The following is a 27,772-nucleotide window of genomic DNA, read 5'->3' as shown; positions in this document are numbered from 1 at the left end:
GGCGTGGCCTATGTGGGCGGGGCGCCCCAGGGTTGGTAATGAGGCCATGCATAGCTGAGATTGACCGTATTGTCATAAGAGAGGTTCAGTATCAATTTGAAGTGAATCGGTGTAGAAATGAAGAAATTATAGTAAAAGGCAATTTTGGGTGGGCGTGGCCTATGTGGGCTTGGTGCCCTAGGGTTGGTAATGGGGCCATGCATAGCTGAGATTGACTGTATTGTCATAAGAGAGGTTCAGTATCAATTTGAAGTGAATCGGTGTAGAAATGAAGAAATTATAGTAAAAGGCAATTTTTGGTGGGCGTGGCCTTTGTGGCCGGGGCGCCCCAGGGTTGGTAATGGGGCCATGCATAGTTGAGATTGACCTTAGTGTCATAAGAGAGGCTCAGTATCAATTTGAAGTAAATCGGTGCAGAAATGAAGAAGTTAATGTAAAATAACATAAAAAATGAGTGAAAATCTCTGACCCGGCCCCGCCCCAACTCCCATAACTTTTGACCCAAGGGTCAGATCAAAATTTCGTCACTGTCACTGTCTCACATATGCTCATAGCTACCACGTATGTAAGTTTCAAGGATCTAGTGCGAATAGTGTAGAAGGAGCAGGTGGCCAAGACGGACGGATGGACGGACAGACGCACATCAATACAATATGCCCAATTTTTCTCCGAAAAACGTGGGTATAATGAAAGTATATGATCTATGCTCTGTGAAAAGGAGGTTTAATGCATGTGCGTCAAGTGTTGTTCCAGATTAGCCTGTGCAGTTTGAACAAGTTATTCAGGGACGACACTTTCCTCCTAAACTTAAGTTTTGCTAGAAAGATACTTTCTTGAAACAGGCCTTTTTCTGTCTATTTTGGGAAAAAGTACTTAGCAAAATTGGGATTTTTCGAGTCGCAATATTTTCCAAATTGGGAAGAATTTTCATCAACAAAAGTATGATTTTTTTATTAAATCTAATGCTTTCATACATAGGTATAATTGCCCCAAAAATGCTAAGATAAGTATTTAACTGTTTTTTTTTTATAAGACAACAGTCACTGTCCACTACTAACGAAAATATGTGTATGATAAAAAACAAACAGACTTTGTTAAGCTTGAAGTTCAAATAAAATACATAGCTTGATATGTCATTAAGGATTTTTTTATGAATATTCAGTTTGTGTGTGCCTTTTTCGAGTCAATTTTTCGTATTTCACTTCGATTGTCCTTCGAATTATGTGACATTTTTTAGACTGGGTCCGATTTCCGTAATTTTTAAACAAAGTTATTTTTTCCAACCACAGCAACATTGAAAGTAAAACTAGTCCACATTTATTTACCTCAGACCATCGATATCGATTCACAACATAATTAATGGGAACATCACTTGTTGAATAGTATACATACCTGATAATTCTGAATAATCCAGTACTTAAATATTTAAAAGCAAAATCTGACCGAAAATGACCGTAAATGTGTCATAAGAAATGCACAGACACAAGCGGCCGCCATTTTGTCTGAAGTGTCAACATCGCAAAATTGCATTATGGAACACTCGATACGAAAACGTTCTACGCGGATTTCCCATTGGCACGCTAAAACACGGCGCCCAATTATTTAAAACACAGTTCATACCGGGAAACGCATTTTTCGGCTTCGATTATTTGGTCGGAAATTCTGATTTTTTTTTTGAAAATTGGGAAAAAAACATTCATATTTGGCATTGGGTATGGGTCCTACAATCGGACCCGTGAGATAGGCAGAAAAAGGCCTGTGAAATGAAAAATATCATAAAAGAGGAAAGTGTTGTCCTGGCAAATCCGGGATGACACTTTTATGTACATGCATTAAATTCCCTTTTCACAGAGCACATCCCATATATATGATCCAACTTGACCAAAATATGACATCGGGTATCTGTACAAAGGCTCCCACAGACAATCGCTCCTACGCTAATTTTGACAAGGCGGACGTTTGCTCCTACATTGTTTTGACAACCCGGACAGTCACTCCTACATTATTTTGACAATGGGGACAGTCGCTCCTACATTATTTCGACAACCCGGACAGTCCCTCCTACATATTTTGACACCACGACCATACAATTAAATGCGAAACCATGTCAATGGTAAAGTTTCTTCAAGGTGTTGGGCAACGAATTTGTCATGGCCTAAGGATGTGTTGTGAATAATCATTATTGACTCAAATACATCCAGCTGTGTGTATAAATGTACATATGTGCTTTTTTCGTTTTTTGTGTTTTGTTTTGCATATTTTATTGTGTATATATGTATATCCGGGCTGTAAAAACAATGTAGGAGCAAAAGTCCGCCTTGCCCAAATTTGCGTTACAGCGATTTTCTGTGGGAGCGATAATGTCCAGGATTCATGACAACCATATGGATATGCCCCAACTTTGGCAAAGATAAGATCTAACATCACTGAGGCCCCTACAATGAGCCAACAGTGACCCATGTTCAGTAGTGAAATTGAGGTGAAGTCTGAGAGGAGGAAAACTATGTAGAGTTGCCCAACACCTCATATTTTTAGATGCTGAAGATCAAATTTACGCATTTGATTTGAAACAGATTCACAAGACCCATAGGAATCAAAATGCCTTAATCCTTCACCAAACAACACATTTTGGACTTTCCCAATTTGAAAGAAGTTGCAGACGTCAATTAGATTAAAATGGAATATGAAGGAAATGATCAGGTAGGGTAGAAATAATTGTGATAAAAGGAGAAATTGCTCATCAACCCACACATCCCTAAGACCAACAGGCCTGAGAATATTATGATAATCTAAAGATTATTCCTTTATATTTATAAATGTATTTAATTAAGCAATACAATTGACTTCTAAGATCAATTCATAACTTATATTAAGAAAATTATAAAATGGTCAGAAATATATATGGATTGTTGAGCAATTGACAATCATATCCACAATTCATGAGTCACGATTCACAAATGGAACAATGAATCATTAGTTATTAAAAAGCAGCAAACACGATAGTTAAGAACATTGCACTTCATTTATTTCAACACCTTCTCTTGGATACAAAGTTTGAGTTTACCGTGCAGTATCATATATTGACTTTTCTTGAAATAATTATGTTCATGGAAGTTGTGTTTTTAAAATCAATAATATATTATTAAACTGGTTTAACCACCACAAAAAAGACATGAAATTAACATGTCATCCAAAATATTTTTATCCGGATATATGGTCACTTTCGACATATTTAAATAAAACCCGACTTTTTTCAGTTTGTACGAAAAACATTCATAACACATGTTCTTTCTTCAATGCCTTTGTAAGCAGTCACCATCTGACCTAAAATGGCACTAAATGACAGGGTTTTATCTCATGTTTACAAGATGTTGATGTTGTGTTGTTGTTGGTCACAGCCAAACAGCCGCAGTAATCTCCACTGGTAATCGTCATATGTTCAGTTTTGTGACCCCCGGGGCCGGGTCAAATTTGAGCCCAGGGAAATAATTTGAAGAAATTTGGTAGAGGACTATTAGATATCACTACATACCAAATTAAGTAGCCCTAGGCTCTATAATTAAGAACAAAAAGATTTTTAAAGTTTGCACACAATAGGCCTTATTTAAGCATATGTTCATTTTTGTGACCCCTGGGGCAAGGTCAAATTTTTTCCCAGGGGCATAATTTGAACAAACTAAGTAGAGAACTATTATATGTCACTACCTACCGAATTTGGTAGAAATAGGCCCAATGGTTATGGACAAGAAGATTTTTATAGTTTGCACAAAATGGGCCCAATATAAGCATATGTTCAATTTTGTGACCCCTGGGGAAAGGTCAAATTTGATCCCAGGGGCTTAATTTGAACAAACTTGGTAGAGGACTATAAGATGTCATTACATACGAAATTTTGTAGCCCTATGCCATATGGTTATGGACAAGAAGATTTATAAAGTTTGCACAAAATAGGCCTTATATAAGCAAATTTTCGATTTTTTGACCCCCAGGGCAGGGTCAAATTTGACCCCAGGGGCATAATTTGAACAAACTTGGTAAAGGACTATTAGATGTCACTACACAGCAAATTTGGTAGCCCTAGGCCCAATGGTTATGGACGTAAAGAATTTTAATGTTTTCACAAAATAGGCCTTATATAAGCAAATTTTCAATTTTTTGACCCCGAGGCAGGGTCAAATTTGACCCCAGGGGCATAATTTGAACAAACTTGGTAGAGGACTATAAGAAGTCACTACATAGCAAATTTGGTAGCCCTAGGCCCAATGGTTATGGACAAGAAGATTTTTAAAGTTTTCACAAAACAGGCCTTATTTAAGCAAATGTTCAATTTTTTGACCCCCCGGGGCAGGGTCAAATTTGACCCCAGGGGCATAATTTGAACAAACTTGGTAGAGGACTATAAAATGTCACTACGTAGCAAATTTGGTAGCCCTAGGCCCAATGGTTATGGACAAGAAGATTTTTAAAGTATGCACAAAATAGGCCTTATATAGGCAAATTTTCAATTTTTTAACCCCCTGGGGCAGGGTCAAATTTGACCCCAGGGGCATAAGTTGAGCAAACTTGGTAGAGGACTATAAGATTTCACTACATAGCAAATTTGGTAGCCCTAGGCCCAATGGTTATGGACAAGAAGATTTTTAAAGTTTGCACAAAATAGGCCTTATATAAGCAAATTTTCAATTTTTTAACCCCCCGGGGGCAGGGTCAAATTTTACCCCAGGGGCATAATTTGAACAAACTTGGTAGAGGACTATAAGATGTCACTACTTACTAAATTTGGTAACCCTACACCCAATGGTTATGGACAAGAAGATTTTTAAAGTTTGCACAAAATAGGCCTTATTAAAGCAAATTTTCAATTTTTTGATCCCCCCCGGGCAGGGTCAAATTTGACCCCAGGGGCATAATTTGAACAAACTTGGTAAAGGACTATAAGATTTCACTACATAGCAAATTTGGTAGCCCTAGGCCCAATGGTTATGGACAAGAAGATTTTTAAAGTTTGCACAAAATAGGCCTTATATAAGCAAATTTTCAATTTTTTGACCCCCCGGGGCAGGGTCAAATTTGACCCCAGGGGCATAATTTGAACAAACTTGGTAGAGGACTATAAGATGTCACTACATACTAAATTTGGTAGCCCTAGGCCCAATGGTTATGGACAAGAAGATTTATAAAGTTTGCACAAAATAAACTTTATATAAGCAAATTTTCAATTGTTTGACCCCCGGGGCAGGGTCAAATTTGACCCCAGGGGCATAATTTGAACAAATTTAAAAGAGTTTCACCACATGAACATTCCTATGAAATTTCATCAGAATTGGACCAGTAGTTTAGGAGAAGATGATGTTTAAAGAAAAAGTTAACGCACGGACGCACTGACGCACACACGACGGACACAGGACCATGACATAAGCCTGGCTGGCCTTTGGCCAGTGGAGCTAAAAAAATGGATACAACCAACGCTTTGTAGAATTCTTATTTCGGTACTTTTTTGGGTTAGAATATCAGGTTTGAGAATCAATTTTAACAAGAGTTCCACGATCGGAGACATATGCCCCCCAAAATAAGGCTTTGAACAAGTAACCCTAATTGTCCCACGTGGGGATATTGTGGTTATCTTTGCTGTCTGTCTGTCTGTCTGTCTGTCCATCCGTCCTGGCCACTAACTCCTCCTACACTATTATCACTAGATCCTTGAAACTTACACACATGGTAGCTATGAGAATATGTGCGACCCTGCACTAGTTGGAATTTTGATCTGACCCATGGGTTAAAAGAAATGGGGGTTGGGGTTGGGCCGGGTCAGAGATTTTCAAGCATTTTTTTATGTTATTTTACATTAACTTCTTCATTTCTACACCGATTTACTTCAAATTGATACTGAACCTCTCTTATGACAATACGGTCAATCTCAACTATGCATGGCCCTTTTACCAACCCAGGGGCGCCCCGCCCACATAGACCACACCCACCCAAAATTGCCTTTTACTATAATTTCTTCATTTCTACACCGATTCACTTCAAATTGATACTGAACTTCTCTTATGACAATACGGTCAATCTCAACTATGCATGGCCCCATTACCAACTGTGGAAGCCCCGCCCACATAAGCCACACCCACCCAAAATAGCCTTTTACTATAACTTCTTCATTTCTACACCGATTTACTTCTAATTGATACTGAACTTCTCTTATGACAATACAGTCAATCTCTACTATGCATGGTCCCATAACCAATCATGGGGCGCCCCGCCCACATAGGCCATACCCACCCAAAATTGCCTTTTACTATAATTTCTTCATTTCTACACTGATTCACTTCTCATTGATACTGAACTTCTCTTATGACAATACAGTCAATGTCAACTATGCATGGCCCCATTACCAGCCCTGGCGCTCCCCTGGGACAAACATGCGGCGTGGGGATACGCGTTGGCCTCTGCCGCGTCATTTCTAGTTATTGGTTATTTATATAAATAAATGCAAAGGAAAGAAGTTTAAATGATGATATGAACAGACTTTCTTTAAAATACTTTAATCGATTGAAAATACGCAACAAGATTTATATTGCATAATGTTACGTACCTGACTGATTTTTTATGCGTTTTTTTAATTTTTCAATGTGTAAATACGCAGATATGCATCTTATCTGGAGCTCTGAGCATATCCGTCAATTTCTTGAAGAGTTTTTTATTGGATACAATTTTCACACTTATTGTTACAATGACCTTGACCTTTAAAGTGGGTATGCACGATTTTGTCAAATATTTATTAATTTATTTAAAATATGTATAAAACTAATTACACATATATTTCAATATAAATTAAAATAAATCTAAAGAAGAACATGATTGTGTCAAAAAATGCAAAATAAGCCAGATATTTAATTCTAAAATCGAAAACAAATTATTCTAGTAAAATTCATTTTAATTTGTAATTACTTACCTGATATCATATGCTATTTACTCCGATAGGATCATAATTTATCCGGAATTTTTTGTCCGAGGAATCCCACATTTTTCAGAAACCCGTCTAGTAGGACAGAGCGGTCACATTTAGTGCCGTGTAGCCGCACAACCAAAACGGGACAATACCCATAATCCACTCTTATTCCAATAAAAAATATGAAATATTAGACGAAGAGCGGGGTGGGAGGTGGGACTAACCGATATCAGGTAAGTAATTACTAATTAAAATGAATTTTACTAGAAAAATTTGTTTTAATAGCTTAATTACGTTACCTGATATCATATGCTGAATTTGCAGCTGAGGCGGGAAGGTTCGCGAAAATCTCCCCATCACAGCGGAACCCGTATCTAGGGTTCTCAGCTAATCTTCGTTATTACGGTATTAACTTAATTCACGGATAAGCGTAATATACCTATGCCGTAGAAGATACTACCGTTTGTGCAACCACAAGGGGGCCCAACAAATACAAGTTGTCCTGTTGGCACTCCAGAGAACGAAGATAAAAAGATGAAAAAGTAGTCTGATTCCTCCAGAAAGCAGCTTGAAGCACGTCAGAGAGTGGGGTATGATTAATATATGCCCACGAAGCCGACATTGCTCGTAATTCATGCGGTTTAATCTTAAAAAGGGATGAATCCCTTGAAGAAAGAGAAGAGTAAGCCCTTTTTATAGTCGAGGCTACCCAACGGGAAATAGAAGCCGCAGACACATCGACCCCCCCTTTTAAGGGAATGAAGAGTCTCTTACGAGAACCTCGAATAGACTTAACTCTACTAAGATAGAACTTCAAAGACCTGACAGGGCAGAGGAGTCTATCTTCATCTTCATTACCACAAGTTCTAGAAAGACTTGGGACCTTGAAGGGTTTAGAAGCCATAGAGGGGAGTTGATTTTTAGCAAGGAATCCTGGCTGACACAACAAGGTGACAGAGCCATCGGAGGAATCAAAACGAAGATGGCTTTCTTCGATAGAAAGAGCATGAATTTCACTTCTACGTTTGGATGAAGCCATGGTAAGAAGGAAAACGGTCTTCCAGGTTAGGAACTGTAAAGAAGCCTGATTAAGGAGTTCATAGGGAGCTTTAATAAGCGATCCAAGAACACAAGCCAAATCCCATTTGGGGGTAAGAGAACGAGACACAGGACGTTTAAGTTCCATGGCTCGGATCAGTTCCGAAATGGCTGGGTCAGCACAGACTTGTGATGACTTACGAAAAGCCAAGGTATGCGAAAGCACAGATCTGTATCCTTTGATGGAGCTAAGAGAAAGTTTCTTATCATCAAAGAGATAGATTAGAAAATCCGCTATGCGTCTAGCAGAGGGATTGAGGGGATCAATTTTCCCTCGAACACACCAATTAGAGAAGAGTTTCCAGCGAGCATCATAGACTGCTCTGGTGGACTTTCTCCTTGCAGAGGCAACGAGCGTTGAAGCCCTGACAGAAAAGCGTTTCTTCTGCAGGGATTGCCTGATAACGGCCAGACGTGTAAGTGGAACATGTCTGGATCCATGTGAAGTCTGCCTCTCTGAGATAGGAGATCTGACCTGTGCGGGAGTTCCCTGGGAAATTCGCACAGGAGACCGAGAAGGTCGTTGAACCAGGATCTCCTGGGCCACCAAGGGGCTATCAGGAGGATCCGGCAAGAGCTCACCCTGATTTTCCCTAAGATTTGGGGAATTAGAATGGGTGGGGGATAAGCGTAAGCGTCCAGTTGATCCCAATCGAACGAAAGCGCGTCTACCGCCCACCCTGCTGGTTCGTACACTGGACTCACATACAGAGGAAGTCTGTGGTTGTCTCTGGTCGCAAACAGGTCGACCAGTGGATAACCGAATGTGAGGAATATCTGATTGGCCACTTCCTGATGAAGTGTCCACTCCGATGGAAGTAACTGGTGTTTGCGAGACAAACCGTCCGCCAGGGCGTTGAGACGACCTGGTATGTGTTTGGACAAGAGAGACGTTTAGGCTCTTGCAAAGAACAAGTAATTTCATTGTTTCCAGATACAGGGAGTGAGAGTGTGTCCCGCCCTGTTTCTGGATGTAAGCCACGACTGATGTGTTGTCTGTCGAGTCTCGAAGATGTGATTGGAATTGAGAAACAGCTAGAAAGACTGCTCGCATTTCGAGATTGTTTATGTGCAGGAGAGACTCCTGAGGAGACCACAATCCTGATAATGTCAGGCTGCGGGGTTCCAGGTGAGCGCCCCAACCTTCCATGCTCGCATCCGTTATGAGATGTAAAGACGGTTGCGGGGGAAGAAGCGGTACTCCTGCCAACAGGGTCTCCTCGTCTAGCCACCATTGAAGGTGAGGGACTAAGGACGGAAGGATGGGAATCTGTGTAAGCAGATTGTCTGGAGACCATTTCCATCGAGCTGAGAGATAGTGCTGAAGAGGACGTAGGAAGAGACGTCCCAACTGCACGAAGTCTGCTACAGAGCTCAGGATACCGTTGAGCGAGAGGAAATCTTGAGCTGTGATATGAGATTGGGACAGCACCCATCTGACCTTCAAAAGGAGGTCTGATATACGTTGCGGTGAGACCCTGACCCGATTGATGTGGGTCAGAAAATTCATTCCCACGAATATAAAATCCTGAGAGGGAATGAGGTCTGACTTGGCTACATTGAGGAGTCCTAAAGAGAGGAGCTCCTTCCAAGAGAACTCTAGGTGTAGCAGAAGCAGTTGACGATCGAGCTGGTGTAAGAGCCAATCGTCGAAATACTGAAGCAGTTGAACCCCGTGTAATCGGAGGTGTGCGCTCACTGCGGCCATGAGTTTGGTGAAAACTCGTGGAGCCGTGGCCAATCCAAAGGGCATCGCCCGAAACTGGTAGACCTGGCCTCAAAAGGAGAAGCGCAGGTACTTCCGGTAGTTGGGATGGATAGGAACATGGAAGTATGCATCTTCCAGGTCCAAGGAAACCCCCCATTGAATGGATTTGATGGAGCGCCGAATGAAGGCAGGAGTCTCCATCTTGAAAGTAGGTTTGACTAGAAACGTGTTGAACACTTTTAAGTCTATGACTGGTCTCCAGGAGCCGCTTTTCTTTTGAACAAGGAAAAGGCGACTGTAAAATCCTGGAGAACAAGGGTCGTGAACCCTTTCTACCGCCTGTTTTTCCAGGAGTCCGTGAATGGAGTCTGGAAGTTGTGGATGCGGAGATACCAGATCTATTGGTACGCGAGAGAGTGGGGGCCTTTTTTCGAATTGAAAAGTGAGGCCTTGTGTGACAAGAGAATGAACCCACGCGTCCGAAGTTATTTGGAGCCATCGATTTGCGAAGTGCATAAGTCTGGCCCCGACTGGTACCTCCGGCATCAGAGGTTGTGGCGGTAGAAAGGGGTATGACCTAGGGCTGACCTTTAGGAGGTCCACCCTTGCTGGAAGAAGGATTAAATGACTTCTTGTCTGCATTGGTTTTGCCCTTACTCCAATTTTGTTTTACAGAAGGCTTCTGATAGGAAGTTGTTCCGTTTTGAAAAGGAGGCCTATTAGTGGGCTGACGTGGAGCAGACGGATGCTTAGTAGGGAAACTGTCCCTTTTAGCGTTCTTGGCCGGTGGGGCTCCTGGGGGCTTAGAAGCAGGGCGCTTAAAAACCACAGGGCGCTGGCCAGAGTTGCTCCTAGCTAAGGAGGCATGTATCTGATCTTCACGATCAGCAGTAAGTGCCGACTGTATCCTCCCTCCGAAAAGAGACTCTGCTGTTAGTGGAGCAGTTCGAAGGGAGTTTACGCCTGTTTCCAAAAGGAAATTATTGGGCAAGGAAGAGAGGATGAGGTCTCTCCGAAGCCTTAACATCTCAGACATAGAAGACGCAGCATTGTGAGATAAACACTGCGTAGTACGTGAAAGATGTATCAACAAGGCCCGGAGCTCCTCTGGGATTGAATCAGAGAGCTCCCAAACCAAGTCTAAGGCTGTGGCTGCCATGAGATCTAGTTGGTTAGCCAGACCTATGGAACAGCGTTCTCTCAGCTCCCAATTTTCCAACAGGGAAAGAGGGACTGATGTATGGGTAGATGATGAAGGCATTGTAAGTGACAGCTTACTAATGTCAGCATCAGGAACCGGAAGTTTGGAAAGGTCCAAACCGGTAGCAGGATCTGGTACCAGGGCCTTATAACTTTTCCCGCCGTCCATCTGTTTAGGCTCCGTCAGCTCCTTAGGGGCTTTCCATGGAGATGGCGAAGACTTATTGGCTGGTTCAAGTGACTGGAAAACAGCCATTGTGGAAGAGCCAATAGGAAGGCGTAGATCCACTCGGGAAGTAGCCTTACTTATCCTGCTGGGCTCTCGTCTGCGTGCTACCTGTTCTGTAACGGTAACTGCAGATCCTGTGAGAGACAAGGAAGGGCGGGGGCAGAAGTCTTCATCTAAGGTATTGAACATAAGTTCGTATACCTGATTGATGGAGGCCAAATAATAAAGTTCGGCCTCATTAGACTCCGAACCCGCCTCAATCGAACCATCTGCGGGAGCATTGGATTGATTGAAACCGGTGGATATAGGAGAAGGAATAATAGATTCATCGCTTCTATCATGAGAGAATCGTTTTCCGGCACCATCAAAGATATAGCTGGTGAGTTAGGTCTCTCAGAGATCAAGTCAGCAGACTCACTTTGAATACCAGAGGTCGCTGGTAAAGGATCAGTCAAAAATGGGACAAAGATTCCCGGCGACTGTTGGATCCACAAAGTCTTGGGATTTGATGGTGAAGCGGCAGCCCGGGGTATACTTCTATGCAATGTGGAAGAGACCCGTGGGGCTGAAAACGCAGCCGAAGTGGTTAGATTAACCCCTGTACCTTGAGCCTGATATGTATGCAAACTAGTGTTTGAATACAAGTTATGCTAAGTGGTTGTAGGAACGGCTGAAGTGTGTGTTGAGGCCAACATAGAGGCCGACACACGTGGAAGGGTGTCAATAGATTCCTCAGAGAAGGATCGACTAGGGGACCTAGGAGTCCGAGAGCGCCTAATAGAGGAAGGTCTATGTCCCTTATCCCTGCGACGCCGAGACACTGTTCGGCGGCGCTGGGAATGATGTTTCCTGATCGAACGTCTCCCCGAGCGCTGGCGTGATCGCTCTTTATGAGGTAATCTACGCCGAGAAACACTCGGTGAGCGTGAACGACTTCCCCTCCGGTAATGATGAGGGCTATTTGAAGTAGACGATGAGTCATACGACGACGAGCCCGAGGTGGAGGAGTAGTCGGAAACATCAGACACTACACGTTTACGTCTGTGACTCACAGTAGAAACGCGGCTGCGTCTACCTTTGTGGAGTACTGACAAGGTAGTGTCAACATCTATGGTGACCGGAACGGTCTGTGGCACAGACCGAAACCCGGTGACCGGATCGGTCATTACATGACCGGTGACCGGACCGGTCAATGAACGGTGACCAGTGACCGGACCGGTCACAGCATGACCGGTGACCGGACCGGTCACAGCATGACCGGTGACCGGACCGGTCAATGACCGGTGACCGGTTGACCGGACCGGTCATAGCATGACCGGTGACCGGACCGGTCAGTGACTGGTGACCGGTCATAGCATGACCGGTGACCGGTCATAGCATGACCGGTGACCGGTCATAGCATGACCGGTGACCGGACCGGTCAATGTTGACCGGTGAAGTCTCTGGACCGGTCAACTGGTCATTCCTGATGAACGGACTGGGCAAATTTTGTCTGGTGTCGTCACGGGGTAGGGACCGATGCCTGGCAGCTACTGGTGGCATATGGTCAAGATCGTGTGGTGAAAAGTCCCGGCACACGGAACTTTTCCTACGTTAATCTGATGCCGAGTCATTCAAATGGTCATTCCCGATGAACAGACCGGGCAAATTTTGTCCGGTTTTGTCACGGGGTAGGGACCGATGCCTGGCAGCTACTGGTGTAGTATGGTCAAGATCGTGTGGTGAAAAGTCCCGACACACGGAACTTTCCCTACTTTGATCTGAACTATTCTTGTTGCGTCCACGACTCTTGAAGGGTCTACGCTTAATGGCCCAGGTATCAGCAGACCAATGCTCACAGAAAGGGCAGCAGTTATCCTGGGTACATCCTGAACACGACAGGCAGCTACCATGGTTGTCCCATGCTGCCTTTGTGTGTCCACATGAGCCACGTGTTTGAGGCATACTTTGCCTTGAACAAACAAACAAATACACAAAACGATACAAAAATACACGGATATATATACGTAGAATGTTTTAACGCAATACAAATACTTCTATATTCTGTTAAACAGAAGAATCCAGCGAAACAGAAGCAACAATTAAGTTTATAACAAAATGTCGGCCTTTGTATATCGCCATCCGGAATAAGAGTGGATTATGGGTATTGTCCCGTTTTGGTTGTGCGGCTACACGGCACTAAATGTGACAGCTCTGTCCTACTAGACGGGTTTCTGAAAAGTGTGGGATTCCTCGGACGAAAAATTCCGGATAAATTACGATCCTATCGAAGTAAATAGCATATGATATCAGGTAACGTAATTAAGCTATTAAAATGTCTGTACAGTTGAAATTGCGAGTAATTGCATGTACGCTGTGAATCTAAATTTAGTTATAGTGCAGATTTGTTCATTCAACAACAAGACACAATTTTGTTTTATGGTCATTTTAATTTCCTGCAACCATATCTATTCATACGACACATGAACAGTAACTCCAATCCTAATAACAAGAGGGCCATGATGGCCCTGAATCGCTCACCTGACTCATTAAGATCAGATGAAAACTATGACCTCTATTGTCTACACAATGTTTTTCTATGATTTGACCTAGTGACCTAGTTCCTGACTCTAGATGACCCAAATACAATCCCAATCCAGATTTCATCAAGATAAACATTCTGACCACAGTTCATAAATATTGGATGAAAACTGTGACCTCTATTGTCAACACAAAGTTTTTCTATTTATTTGACCTAGATTTTTACCCCAGATGACCCAAATACAATCCCACCCAGATTTCATCAAGAATTCTGACCAAATTTCATAAAGGTTGGATGAAAACTGTGATCTCTAATGTCTACACAAGGTTTTTCTATTATTTGACCTAGTGACCTAGTTTTTGACCCCAGATGACCCAAATAAAATCCCAACCCAGATTTCATCAAGATAAACATTCTGACCAAATTTCATAAAGATTGGATGAAAACTGTGACCTCTATTGTCTACAGAAGGTTGTTCTATTATTTGACCTAGTGACCTTGTTTTTGACCCCAGATGACCCAAATACAATCCCAAACCGGATTTTATCAAGATAAACATTTTGACCAAATTTCATCAAGATTGGATGCAAACTGTGACCTCTACTGTCTACACAAACAAATTGTTTGACGGACGGACGCACGGACACACGCAGGGCACGCACAACGGACGCCGGACATCACACGATCACATAAGCTCACTGTGTCACTTCATGACAGGTGACCTAAAAATATGTGTCGGAGATAAACATGAACAGTTGTGGTTAAAATCCCATAGAAACAAGGGCTGTTTGTAAAACATGCATGCCCCCCTATATGGGCTATAAGTTGTAGTAGCAGCCATTGTGTGAATACGTTTTTTGTCACTGTGAATGGTGGTGGTGGTGGTGTAGTAGTAGTAGTAGTAGTAGTAGTAGTAGTAGTAGTAGTAGTAGTATTAGTTAGTAATAGTAGTTGTAGTAGTAGTAGTCAGTAGTAGTAGGTAGTAGTAGTAGTAGTAGAAGTAGTAGTAGTAGTAGTAGTAGAAGTAGTAGTAGAAGTAGTAGTAGAAGTAGTAGTAGTAGTAGTAGTAGTAGTAGTAGTGTAGTAGTAGGTAGTAGTACGTAGTAGTAGTAGTCGTGGTAAAAGTAGTAGTAGTAGTGGCAGTAGTAGTAGAAGTAGTATTAGTAGACGTGGTGGTGGTGGTGGTGGTGGTGGTAGCAGTACTAGTAGTAGTAGTACTAGTAGTAGTAGTAGTAGTAGTAGTAGTAGTAGTAGTAGTAGTAGTAGTAGTAGTAGAAGTAGTAGTAGTAGTAGTAGAAGTAGTAGTAGTAGTAGAAGTAGTAGTAGTAGTAGTAGTAGTAGTAGCAGTAGCAGTAGCAGCATTACAAGACCAATACTTAAGAATGATCAAATGGGAAAAGGTAACATAGCACCAGCAGTAAATATGGGGCTCATTTACAGGTCAGTTTTGGAATCTCTGCTGTAAAATGAGATTTTGAATGAATTAAAGGGAGGCAAATCTGTAATAAAAAGAACATGCATAAACCGTAGTTGTTTCCCTTGTTTGAACCATGCTAAATCCTTACAAGTTTGGAAAGAATTGGATGAAAAATTTGGACTTTATTGCATAAACACCATTTTCTCAATTCAAGGGGAGGTAATTCTTTACGTCATGGACCAATAATGCTCATTTTTTGTAGGGTTTGTGTCCTCATTGATATAAAGACACTGTGCAAATTTGGAAAGGATCGGACAAAAAATGTGGAAGATTTTTGAAAGTTTTCACAAAATAGGCAAAAACGAATAAACATGCAAAGTTCAACGAGCTCCTGCGGCCATGTTTTTTGACGAATCAAATTTCTTTGAACAACTTTTTCAGGGGAGCCCTCAAAGGTCATCCCTGTGAAATTTTTTGAAAATCTGATGAGCGGTTTCTGACAAGAAGATTTTTTAAGGTTTTACCATATATGGTCATGGCGGCCATCTTGGTTATGTGATCAAATTTTTTTTAACAATTCTTTTGTCCCATGACCTAGGGATGCTCCACATGAAATTTAGTTGAAATTGGCTCAATGGTTTAGTAGAAGAAGATGTTTACAAATTTGTATACGGACGGACGGACGGCCGGACGCCGGACGCTGAGTGATCACAATAGCTCACCTCGAGCTATCGCTCAGGTGAGCTAAAAAGACGAATGCTTTGGTTATTGTAGGAAAACATGTACGAAATATTTTCGTCACAATTTTCTCGGGGCACTAATTTTTCTTTGCTGCATTTTATGTAATTTGTCTTCAATGTATAATTTTTCTTGCCTTTCTTGTGTTATGGCAACATATTTTTATCAATATATTACAATTTAACAAATATTAAAATCATGTATCTAGTGACCCCAATTTCAATAGGGGCCATCTACTGTCCAAAGCCAAAGTACACATGAAGTATCAAGCCAATTGGTCAATTTGTTGACGAGTTATTGATCGGAAATTAACTGGTCTACTGACAGACCGACATTCAGCAAAGCAATATACCCCCTCACGTTTTACCCCCCTTCACCAAAAGGACCACGTTCTTTAATCCTCTGGATACAAGATTTTCATCTTTTTTCAGCATTAAATGGTGAATTCCAATAATTATGTAAGGGTTATAATTTAAATTACACAATTAATACCAATCCATTGTTGTGTGATATATTTTGCTTAATATTTGCTTTCCATGAATGTTATTTGCATTTTATTAACATTCAAATGTGCCTCGCATGCAAACTAACTTGTTAATCATCTTTTCAGGTCCTTAAAGAAGACCTAACAGTTTACTTTACATATTATATGGGGCAACATAAGTGGTGGAACTTAGTTAAAAGCCTGATTTATAAACACACCAGTCCTGTCACAAAAACATAACAGCTTGCATAAGACTTAACAAAAGCTAAAAGGGAAAGATCAGGATTATCAAGGTTAATGAGCTAGTCATGTAGAAAAAGTTAATCTGTCTGGCATGGCTGCAAAATCAGCAACAAGCATAGTGACACTGAGGTACATTGTAGGAACACAGGTAACAACATAGTCATTGTATATTCTCTGACAGTACAGTTTTTCAAGGGTTTTCTTCTTAAATACCTGCTAACATATCACAAGTGTAAACTGTATGATTGTCAATGTGAAAAGTATTGTTATGATAAAATTATCAATTTTAGTAAAAACAAGAGCTGCCAGAGGACAGCGCGCTTGACTATTTGAGTGCTTGACAGTATAACGTAAGCCATCATTGGGTAATTGTTCAAATTATTCAATAAGCTCAAGGTAATAGTTCAGGTTTATTTTCCACAATCTATTGAACATTTGTAAAGACATAAAACAAACTAAATAGATTTTTTTCAAGTTTGATAGCAATAGCTTGGTGGGAAGTTTGGACGGTCCTTCAAAAATAAACAAGAAACCGTCGGAGACGGGTGATGCTCCTCAAAGTTTTTTTTTGTCACAATATTGCACTATATATTCAGATAAAAGGAAACATCTTGAGGGCACAGTAGTTGGGGGGACAAGAATTTTTTTATAGAAAATTTCAAAGGGCCATAACTCTGTGAAAAATCATCCGACCAGAACCCGCTGATAATATGCACATCTCCTCTTGGTAGTGAAGCTTTCCATAAAGTTTCATTGAATTCCGGTCATTAGTTGCCGAGAAATAGCCTGGACAAGAATTGCACTATATGTACAGTTAATGGAAAATTTCAAAGGGCCATAACTCTGTGAAAAATCATCCTACCAGAACCTGCTGATAATATGCACATCTCCTCTTGGTAGTGAAGCTTTCCATAAAGTTTCATTGAATTCCGGTCATTAGTTGCTGAGAAATAGCATGGTCAACAATTGAACTATATGTACAGTTAACGGAAAATTTCAAAGGGCCATAACTCTGTGAACAAGAGCACCGCCTTGCGGGTGCAGACCGCTCATCTATTTTCTTTTTAAAGGTGAAGGGACTCTCATTTTCAATCACAAAGGAGGGAGGAGTGGAGTGAAGAGGGGTGTATAGTGTGGGGTTGTGGACATTTATTACATTATCTTCCAAAAAAGCGAAAAAAAAAAAAAAAAAATTATCGGGGGGGGGGGGGGGGGGGGGGGGGGGGGGGTGCGATGGTTGGACGGTATTTCAAACATAACCGTTTTAAAAAAAAATGGGGGGGGGGGGTATAGTGTGAGGGTGTGGTGGTCATTTGTGAGATGATCTTAAAAAAAAAAAAAAAAAAAAAAATTAGGGGGGGGGGGGGAGGGGGGAAGGGCACGGGGGGATGGTTTGGGTGAAGTCTATTGTGGTATGTCAGGTAAGAGTAGTTTCATCAAAGTATCAATCAAATCTAATCATAAATAAAGAAGTTATGGCAATTTTAGCAAAATTTAATAATTTGACCTTGAGAGTCAAGGTCATTCAAAGGTCAAAGTAAAATTCAAGTTGCCAGGTACAGTAACCTCATGATAGCATGTAAGTATTTGAAGTTTGAAAGCAATAGCCTTGATACTTCGAGTGGATCGAAACACAAAATTTAACCATATATTAAAAGTTACTAAGTCAAAAAAGGGCCATAATTCCGTAACAATGACAACCAGAGTTATGCAACTTGTCCTTTTACTGTACCCTTATGATAGTTTGTGAGTGTTCCAAGTATGAAAGCAATATCTATGATACTTTAGGGGTAAAGTGGACCAAAACATAAATCTTAACCAAATTTTCAATTTTCTAAGTATAAAGGGCCCATAATTCCGTCCAAATGCCAGTCAGAGTTACATAACTTTGCCTGCACCGTCCCCTTATGATAGTTCATAAATCTTGCAAGTATGAAAGCAATAGCTTTGATACTGTAGGAATAAAGTGGACCTAAACACAAAACTTAATCAAATTTTCAATTTTCTAAGTATAAAAAGGGCACATAATTCTGTCAAAATGCCAGTCAGAGTTACATTACTTTGCCTGCACAGTCCCCTTATGATAGTTAGTAAGTGTTGCAAGTATGAAAGCAATAGCTTTGATGCTTAAGGAATAAAATGGACCTAAACACAAAACTTAACCAAAATTGTCAATTTTCTAAGTATAAAAAGGGCACATAATTCTGTCAAAATGCATGCCAGAGTTATCTAACTTTGCCTGCCCAGTCCCCTCATGATAGTAAGTAAGTGTACCAAGTTTGAATGCAATAGCATTGATACTTACTGAGAAAAGTGGAACTAAACGCAAAACTTAACCAAAATTTTCAATTTTTTAAGTATAAAAAGGGCACATAATTCTGTCAAAATGCACGCCAGAGTTATCTAACTTTGCCTGCCCAGTCCCCTCATGATAGTAAGTAAGTGTACCAAGTTTGAATGCAATAGCATTGATACTTTCTGAGAAAAGTGGACCTAAACGCAAAACTTAACCGGACGCCGACGCCAATGCCGACGCCAAGGTGATGACAATAGCTCATAATTTTTTTTCAAAAAATAGATGAGCTAACAAGAGACGTGTTTGTTAGAAACACAATGCCCCCTAATTCGCCGCTTTGAAGCCATATATTTGACCTTGAAGGATGACCTTGCCCTTTCACCACTTAAAATGTGCAGCTCCATAATATACACATGCATGCCAAGTATCAAGTTGCTATCTGAAGCGACATAGAAGTTATGAGCATTTTTTCGAAACCTAAACCCGAAACCTAAACGCAAAGTGTGACAGAAAGACAGACGGATGGACCGATCACTATATGCCCTCCTTCGAGGGCATAAAAATTAATGGCTCCAATCTTTGATACCGTAAAGTCTACTGGGATTGCAGTATGTTTTGACAAGAGCACCGCCTTGCGGGTGCAGACCGCTCAATTATTTTTCTTTTTAAAGGTGTAGGGACCTATCTCAATTTCAATCACAAAGGATGGAGGGGTGGAGTGGAGAGGGGTGTTTAGTGTGGGTGTGTGGTCATTTATTACATTATCTTCCAAAAATGCAATTTTTTTTTATATTTTTTTTTGGGAGGGGGGGATTCTTGGGTGGGATGGTTGGACGGTATTTCAAAAATATGATAATAAAAATAAATATTTGTGTTTTTTAACCATGTTTGAAAAAAACAAGAGATGTGTTTGTCAGAAACACAATGCCCCCTATTGCGCCGCTTTGAAATTATTTAAAAAAAATTACCTTTGACCTTGAAGGATGACCTTGACCTTGAACTTCCACCACTCAAAATGTGCAGCTTTATAAGAAGTCCGCTTTGAAATATAATTTTTTTGACCTTTGACCTTGAAGGATGACCTTGACCTTGAAGGATGACCTTGAACTTCCACCACTCAAAATGTGCAGCTTCATGATAACGCCGCTTTGAAAATATTATTTTTTTGACCTTTGACCTTAAAGGATGACCTTGACCTTGAAGAATGACCCTGACCTTGAACTTCCACCACCCAAAATGTGCAGCTTCATAAGGACGTGGCTTTGAATTTATGTATATTTTTTTACCTTTGACCTTGAAGGATGACCTTGACCTTGAAGGATAACCTTGACCTTGAACTTCCACCACTCAAAATGTGCAGCTTCATGAGAACGCCGCTTTGATTTTATTTTTTTTACCTTGAAGGATTACCTTGACCTTCCACCACTCAAAATGTGCAGCTACATGATAACGCCGCTTTGATTTTTTAAAATTTTGTTTGACCTTTGACCTTGAAGAATGATCTTGAAGAATGACCTTGACCTTGAAGGATGACCTTGACCTTGAACCTACACCACTCAAAATGTGCAGCTTCATGATAACGCCGCTTTGATTATTTTTGACCTATGACCTTGAAGGATGACCTTGACCTTGAAGAATGACCTTGACCTTGAACTTCCACCACTCAAAATGTGCAGCTTCATGATAATGCAGCTTTGAAATTTTTTATTTGTTTTTTTTGACCTTTGACATTGAAAGATGACCTTGACCTTGAAGGATGACCTTGAACTTCCACCACTCAAAATGTGCAGCTTCATGAGAACCCCGCTTTGATTTTTTTTTATTACCTTGATGGATGACCTTAAAGGATGACCTTGACCTTGAATTTCCACCACTCAAAATGTGCAGCTTCAAGAGATACACATGCATGCCAAATATCAAGTTGCTATCTTCAATATTAAAAAAGTTATGGCCAATGTTAAAGTTTTCGGACGGAGAGACACCATATATTTGACATTTGACCTTGAAGAATGACCTTCACCTTCACCTTTCACCACTCAAAATGTTCAGCTCCATGAGATACACATGCATGCCAAATATCAAGTTACTATCTTCAATATTGAAAAATTATGGCCAATGTTAAAGTTTTCAGATTGACAGACACCATAAATTTGACCTTGAAGGATGACCTTGATCTTTCACCACTCAAAATGTGCAGCTCCATGAGATACACATGCATGCCAAATATCAAGATAGCTATCTTCAAAAGTGAAAAAGTTATGGCCAATGTTCAAGTTTTTTTCAAACTGACAGACAGACTGACTGACATACTGACAGACAGTTCAACTGCTATATGCCACCCTGTCGGGGGCATAAAAATTATTTTTTTGGGGTGGGGGTGGGGGGGGGGGGGTATAGTGTGAGGGTGTGGTGGTCATTTGTTAGATTATCTTTAATTTAAAAAAAATATAATTGGTGGGATTCAAGGGGGGGGGGGAGGATGGGAGGGTGCGTGGGGGATGGTTTGGACGGAGTCAATTGTGGTATGTAAGGTAAGAGTTGTTTTGTCAAAGTATCAATCGAATCTAATCATAAATAAAGAAGTTATGGCAATTTTAGCAAAATTTAATAATTTGACCTTGAGAGTCAAGGTCATTCAAAGGTCAAGGTAAAATTCAACTTGCCAGGTACAGTACCCTCATGATAGCATGAAAGTATTTAAAGTTTAAAAGCAATAGCCTTGATACTTTAGAAGTAAAGTGAATCTAAACACAAAATGTAACCATATATTCAAAGTTACTAAGTCAAACAAGGGCTATAATTCTGTAAAAATGACAACCAGAGTTATGCAACTTGTCCTTTTCTGTCCCCTTATGATAGTTTGCGAGTGTTCCAAGTATGAAAGCAAATATCTATGATACTTTAGGGGTAAAGTGGACCAAAACACAAAACTTAATCAAATTTTCAAGTATAAAGGGCCCATAATTCCGTCAAAATGCCAGTCAGAGTTACATAACTTTGCCTGCACAGTCCCCTTACGATAGTTAGTAAGTGTTGCAAGTATGAAAGCAATGGCTTTGATACTTAAGAAAAAAAGTGGACCTAAACACAAAACTTAACAAATTTTCAATTTTCTAAGTATAAAAAGGGCACATAATTCTGTCGAAATGCCAGTCAGAGTTACATAACTTTGCCTGCACAGTCCCATCATGATAGTTAGTAAGTGTTGCAAGTATGAAAGCTATGGCTTTGATACTTTAGGAAAAAAGTGGACCTAAACACAAAACTTAACCAAATTTTCAATTTTCTAAGTATAAAAAGGGCACATAATTCCGTCAAAATGCCAGTCAGAGTTACATAATTTTGCCTGCACAGTCCCCTTACGATAGTTAGTAAGTGTTGCAAGTATGAAAGCAATGGTTTTGATACCTAAGGAAAAAAGTGGACCAAAACACAAAACTTAACCAAATTTTCCATTTTCTAAGTATAAAAAGGGCACATAATTCTGTCAAAATGCCAGTCAGAGTTACATAACTTTGCCTGCACAGTCCCCTTATGACAGTTAGTAAGTGTTGCAAGTATGAAAGCAAAAGCTTTGATACTTAAGGAATAAAATGGACCTAAACACAAAACTTAACCAAATTTTTTGAATTTTCTAAATATAAAAAGGGCACATAATTCTGTCAAAATGCAAGCCAGAATTATCTATCTTTACCAGCCCAGTCCCCTCATGATAGTAAGTAAGTGTACCAAGTTTGAATGCAAAAGCATTGATACTTTATGAGAAAAATGTACCTAAACGCAAAACGTAACCGTACGCCAACGCTGATACCGACGCCAAGGTAATGACAATAGCTCATAATTTTTTTTCAAAAAATAGATGAGCTAAAAATGAGGAGTCAAATGACCCCATATACTATATGTCGGTTGAGTCGTGGGTAATTTTCATAAAGTGAATACATCAGAAATAACTTATAAATTTATGACTATGAATCATTATAAACATAATTATTAACCTTTGTTCTTTATATTTGTTGCTTTTTTTCCAAACGTTTATCGTCAATAATAATTATAAATAAAAATAAATAATCGATTGTCATGACAGTGTCAAACTGCCATCTTGAAAAGGTTTTCTTGTTGAGCCGTGTATTCTAATTGGCTATTCCAATTTCAAGGTTTGCATATTTATAAATAGCCTTAAAACTCACATTGCAGAGAAGAGTAACTTCCCGTGAAAAAATGTCAACAGATGATTTAGTATGGAAAATAATCATAAATAAACAATTTTGTGTTACTTAGGAACACTATATGAACAATTTATAAAAGAGGAAATATTTAATAAGAGCTCTGATGAATTACGATATATTTTTTGATCGGCAAAACGATGGTGACCAGGTCAAAACTTTTTTCTGTAAAAACTGCATAATGTGGGAACGTTCTATCACGTTATTTCACATGATCTCTATGACCACGACTCTAAAGAACCCACGACTCAACAAGAAACTACCATACTTGAAAAGTGCTGGGGTCAAATGAGATGTTAAGGTTTCAAAATACTGAATTGAAGAGGGTTTTTTCAGTGAATTTATTAAATACCCAGAAAATATCTTTTGTACAAATTTAAGAACAAGACCTGTCACCATAGGATGACAAATGCCCCCTATAAACGCTTTGATAGAAGTTATGAGCATTTTACCATGCTAAATCCTTGAAATGCACTAAGTGACCTCGTGACCTAGTTTTTGACCCGGCATGACCCATATTAGAACTTGACCTAGATATTGTCTTGATACAACTTTTGACCAAGTTTGGTAAAGATCACATGAAAACTACTTCAATTAGAGAGCGGACACCATGCTAAATCCTTGAAATGCACTAAATAACCCCGTGACCTAGTTTTTGACCCGGCATGACCCATATTCGAACTTGACCTAGATATTGTCTAGATACAACTTCTGACCAAGTTTGGTAAAGATCGGAGGAAAAGTATTTGAAATAGAGCGGACACGAAAAGTGTGACAGACAAACAGACAGACAGACTGAGAGACGGACAGTGCAAAAACTATACACTGAAACTCCAATATAGTGCGGTCCGTTATAACGCTGTGTCCAATATAAAGCCGGGGATCCTTGGATCCCGTTTTTTCTCCAATCTTCCATACTGATTCAAATCCATTATATGCAACTTCATGTATTTTCATAAATTCAAAGAAGCCGGCGATCACAGCTTGATTGCTTTATCCGTCCGTTTAACTGATTTTAATCGATTAGAGGTTAAACGACACTCGACAGCTAATTGGTATTAATCTGTTGTGTAATGTCAATAAAGGTGTGAAAACTTGCGAGTCGATGTTAATTACATGTATTCCCTATCAGAGCGGTTCGGTGCGCTAATTTCAATAAGGCAAGTGCAAGGGGAATAATTATCAAATTAAAGTTATTTAAAACGATTACCTGTTTATGTTTTGTATTTATCGTGTATTGTATTTCATTGTATAAACTATTGCTTTGTAAGTGTGTTATCGTTTATTATATGCTAAATATCTGTGTGTGTGTTTAATGTTTCAGTACGTATACAAAAAATAAATTAAAAAATCCTGACGATTTATTTACATGCTAACGCAGTGTAATAGTTAACAGAGATGCACTTAAATTTTTGCCCGTTATCAGAAAGTCCACGGAAAGCACGTTTTTTACATGCTGCGTATGACGCAATAAAACATTTCTTTGTACATGTATCGTATTGCATTCAATCTAAATTTAAATTCGCTCGTCCAATGAAAGCTGTGTCCCATAATGCACTGTACTAATTTTTCTGAAAAATGGCGTAGGCATATGAATTTGTTTACGAAGTTCGTAAACATATTTCTTGTCATAAATGTTAAACATTATTTTTTTGTAAGTGATGTAATTATATTGGATTATCGGATAAATGTGCACATTAGAAAAGCGGTATGTATACTGTTATCGTTCGATTCGGTTTATATGCATGTATTTGCGGATGACAACACAGCATGACGATACACAGGACCTATATTATAGGCTATACTTTACCTGTTTTTATAGCCCCTTAAATAAATAAGCTCAAAACTTATAACGCTGTCCGTTTATAACGCTGTTGCGTGGCTTGGACCCCGTCATCCGCGTTATATTGGAGTTACAGTGTATACCCCCTTTACTTCGAAAGGGGGCATAAAAGTATTTGGGGTGGTACGCAACCTTTAACATTTGCACGCTAACGGGAACGCCAGGGTGAGTAGGATAGCTCCACTATATATATATTTCATATATAATAGTTGAGCTAAAAATTAATGTTTGCCATGACCCTTTACCTTGAATGCCAATTGCAGGCTATGGATTTTGTGTATACATTCCTCTTCCATGCCATCAAACCTATAAAAGAAAAAGGTTTCCATAGTATACCATTGAACTGAAAACAGGAATAATATACTCAACGAGAGCGCCGATGGCGTTAAAAGCATAGGTGCAAGATACAGGGAAGAATGGCGTCACGTGGTATAATGTAGTTCGATATCGCCATCCGCGAATTTCTCAAATCAATAATTTCAAACAATTACCGACTATTTAAATAGATAATCTTTCCATTTACATCAGTGTTTGAAACGCTTATGAAAAATAATTACCCAAGCCTTTCAAAATTTAAGCACGGACAGATCTGTATCAAACTATTCTTTCCACAAATGAAAATAGACGCTACCCTATTCGTCTGCGTCAAGAATTTGTCGTAAAACTTGTGGTAAGCGTTAGATGCAGACGTGCACAACAGATTGAGTTCTGAATACAGATTTCTGAATGCAGATTTTTATAGAAACTCCTCAAAGCAGTTACTTCCCTTGCTTCGCCCGGTCAGTAACTTCTAGTATAAGGGAGGCCACTGCGTAGGAGATTGAGATTTATAGTGCAGATAGAATTGTTTTACGAACGAAATTTGTTTTAGGTTATAAGAAGATTTTTTTACATAAAACGGTCTTAGAAAAATTCACTAAAAACGGTGTCAGCAATATTCTTGGAAGAAAACGTTTCAAAAAAAAATTTGTAAGAATGACCATATACTAAATTAAATAGATATTTCGTCTGATTTTTGATCAGGTAAGGCTTCATAAAGGGCAACCAATCGATGTGGATTTTCGAAATGTGGTATATACCATAAGCATAGGTGCGTAAACGCACCTATGCTAATAAAACCACCCTGAGGTGATTTCTTGTCAGGCACTGGGCAGTATTAATCAACAAGCAAATTCGTTGAATTGATATCCCCGCCAATATGCTTCTGGACACAAAAGAGTTATATTTGACACTCAAAAAAGCATTTTTTCAAGATACAAAGGGCCATAACTTCGTGTACAATGCCATTTGGAGTGCATCATCCTCTTATCCATATATATATATACTCATACATCCATATATATACACATACCAAGTTTCAATGAAATCTGCTAAAGCACTTCCAAGATATGGGTCCGGACAGATGGAAAGACGGGCGGACGGACGGACAACGGCAAAACAATATCTCTCTGCCTATGGCGGGGGATTAAAAGTATACTGTATGTATTGTGTGCGCTATTGGCATTAACAAAGCTTACCCATTCGAAAGCATGCTGATTTTGTGTTTGTTCTGGTCTCTTATTAATGATACTGCTTCAGTCAGTTCAGTATCTAACTTGAATACATTGCGGTAAAGTACCTCATACACAATGGCTGAAAATAAAACAAAATTTTAGTCACAAGATGTACTTTGGAACTGCATACAAAGACTCATTAAATTCGAATCATTATATCCTGCAAACAGACAGGATAAGGACACTTTCATAACAAAATGTAATATGATAAACTAACAAGAGCACCGCCTTGCGGGTGCAGACCGCTCATCTATTTTTCTTTTTAAAGGTGTAGGGACCTATCTCAATTTCAATCACAAAGAAGGGAGGGGTGGAGTGGAGAGGGGTGTATAGTGTGGGGGTGTGGTCATTTATTACATTATCTTCCAAAAATGCAAAAAAAAAGCAAAACAAGATGTGTTTGTGAAACACAATGTCCCCCTATATGAGGTTTGACCTTGAAGGATGACCTTGACCCTTCACCACTCAAAATGTGCAGCTCCATGAGATACACATGCATGTCAAATATAAAATTGCTAGCTTCAATATTGCAGAAGTTACATTACATGAGCAATTTTGACCCATATATTTGACCTAGAAGGATGACCTTGACCTTTACCTTTCACCACTCAAAATGTGCAGCTCCATGAGATACACATGCATGCCAAATATCAAGTTGCTATCTTCAATATTGCAAAAGTATTCATAAAATAAGCGATTTGGGCCACATATATTTGACCGCTGACCTTGCTGGATGACCTTGACCTTTCACCACTCAAAATGTGCAGCTCCATAAGTTACAAATCCATGCCAAATATCAAGTTGCTATCTTCAATATTGCAAAAGTATTCATAAAATAAGCGATTTGGGCCACATATATTTGACCTCTGACCTTGAGGGATAACCTTGACCTTTCACCACTCAAAATGTTCAGCTCCATGAGATACACATGCATGCCAAATATCAAGTTGCTATCTTCAATATTGCAAAAGTATTCATAAAATGAGCAATTTTGGCCACATATATTTGACCTCTGACCTTGACCTTTCACCACTTAAAATGTGCAGCTCCATGAGATACACATGCATGCCAAATATCAAGTTGCTATATTCAATATAGCAAAAGTTATTGCAAAATGTTAAAGTTGGCGCAAACCAACCAACAGACCAACCAACCAACAGACCAACCAACAGACAGGGCAAAAACAATATGTCCCCCACTACTATAGTGGGGGACATAAAAAATATTATTTCTGTTTAGGAGGGGGGATTCTTGGCTGGGATAGTTGGAC

At 39.7% G+C, this 27,772-nt stretch overlaps 1 protein-coding gene across 2 annotated transcripts in view; it reads right to left on the bottom strand.

Moving 5' to 3' along the window:
• LOC127880156 (OTU domain-containing protein 4-like) overlaps positions 1-27,772 on the bottom strand; it is a 183,025-nt gene that overhangs the window by 89,049 nt on the left and 66,204 nt on the right. For both annotated transcript variants that reach the window (XM_052427389.1, XM_052427390.1), the window contains exons 6-7: positions 26,467-26,581; positions 25,195-25,255 (exon numbers count right to left, since the gene is read on the bottom strand). In XM_052427389.1, the coding sequence (XP_052283349.1) occupies positions 25,195-25,255; positions 26,467-26,581 (176 nt within the window). The remainder of the gene's footprint in view (positions 1-25,194; positions 25,256-26,466; positions 26,582-27,772) is intronic.

The sequence above is a fragment of the Dreissena polymorpha genome, chromosome 4 (assembly GCF_020536995.1).
Source record: "Dreissena polymorpha isolate Duluth1 chromosome 4, UMN_Dpol_1.0, whole genome shotgun sequence".
NCBI classification, from domain to species: Eukaryota; Metazoa; Mollusca; class Bivalvia; order Myida; family Dreissenidae; genus Dreissena; species Dreissena polymorpha.
Note: the sequence above shows the minus strand (reverse complement) of the source record. Positions and strands in the feature narration are given on the sequence as shown.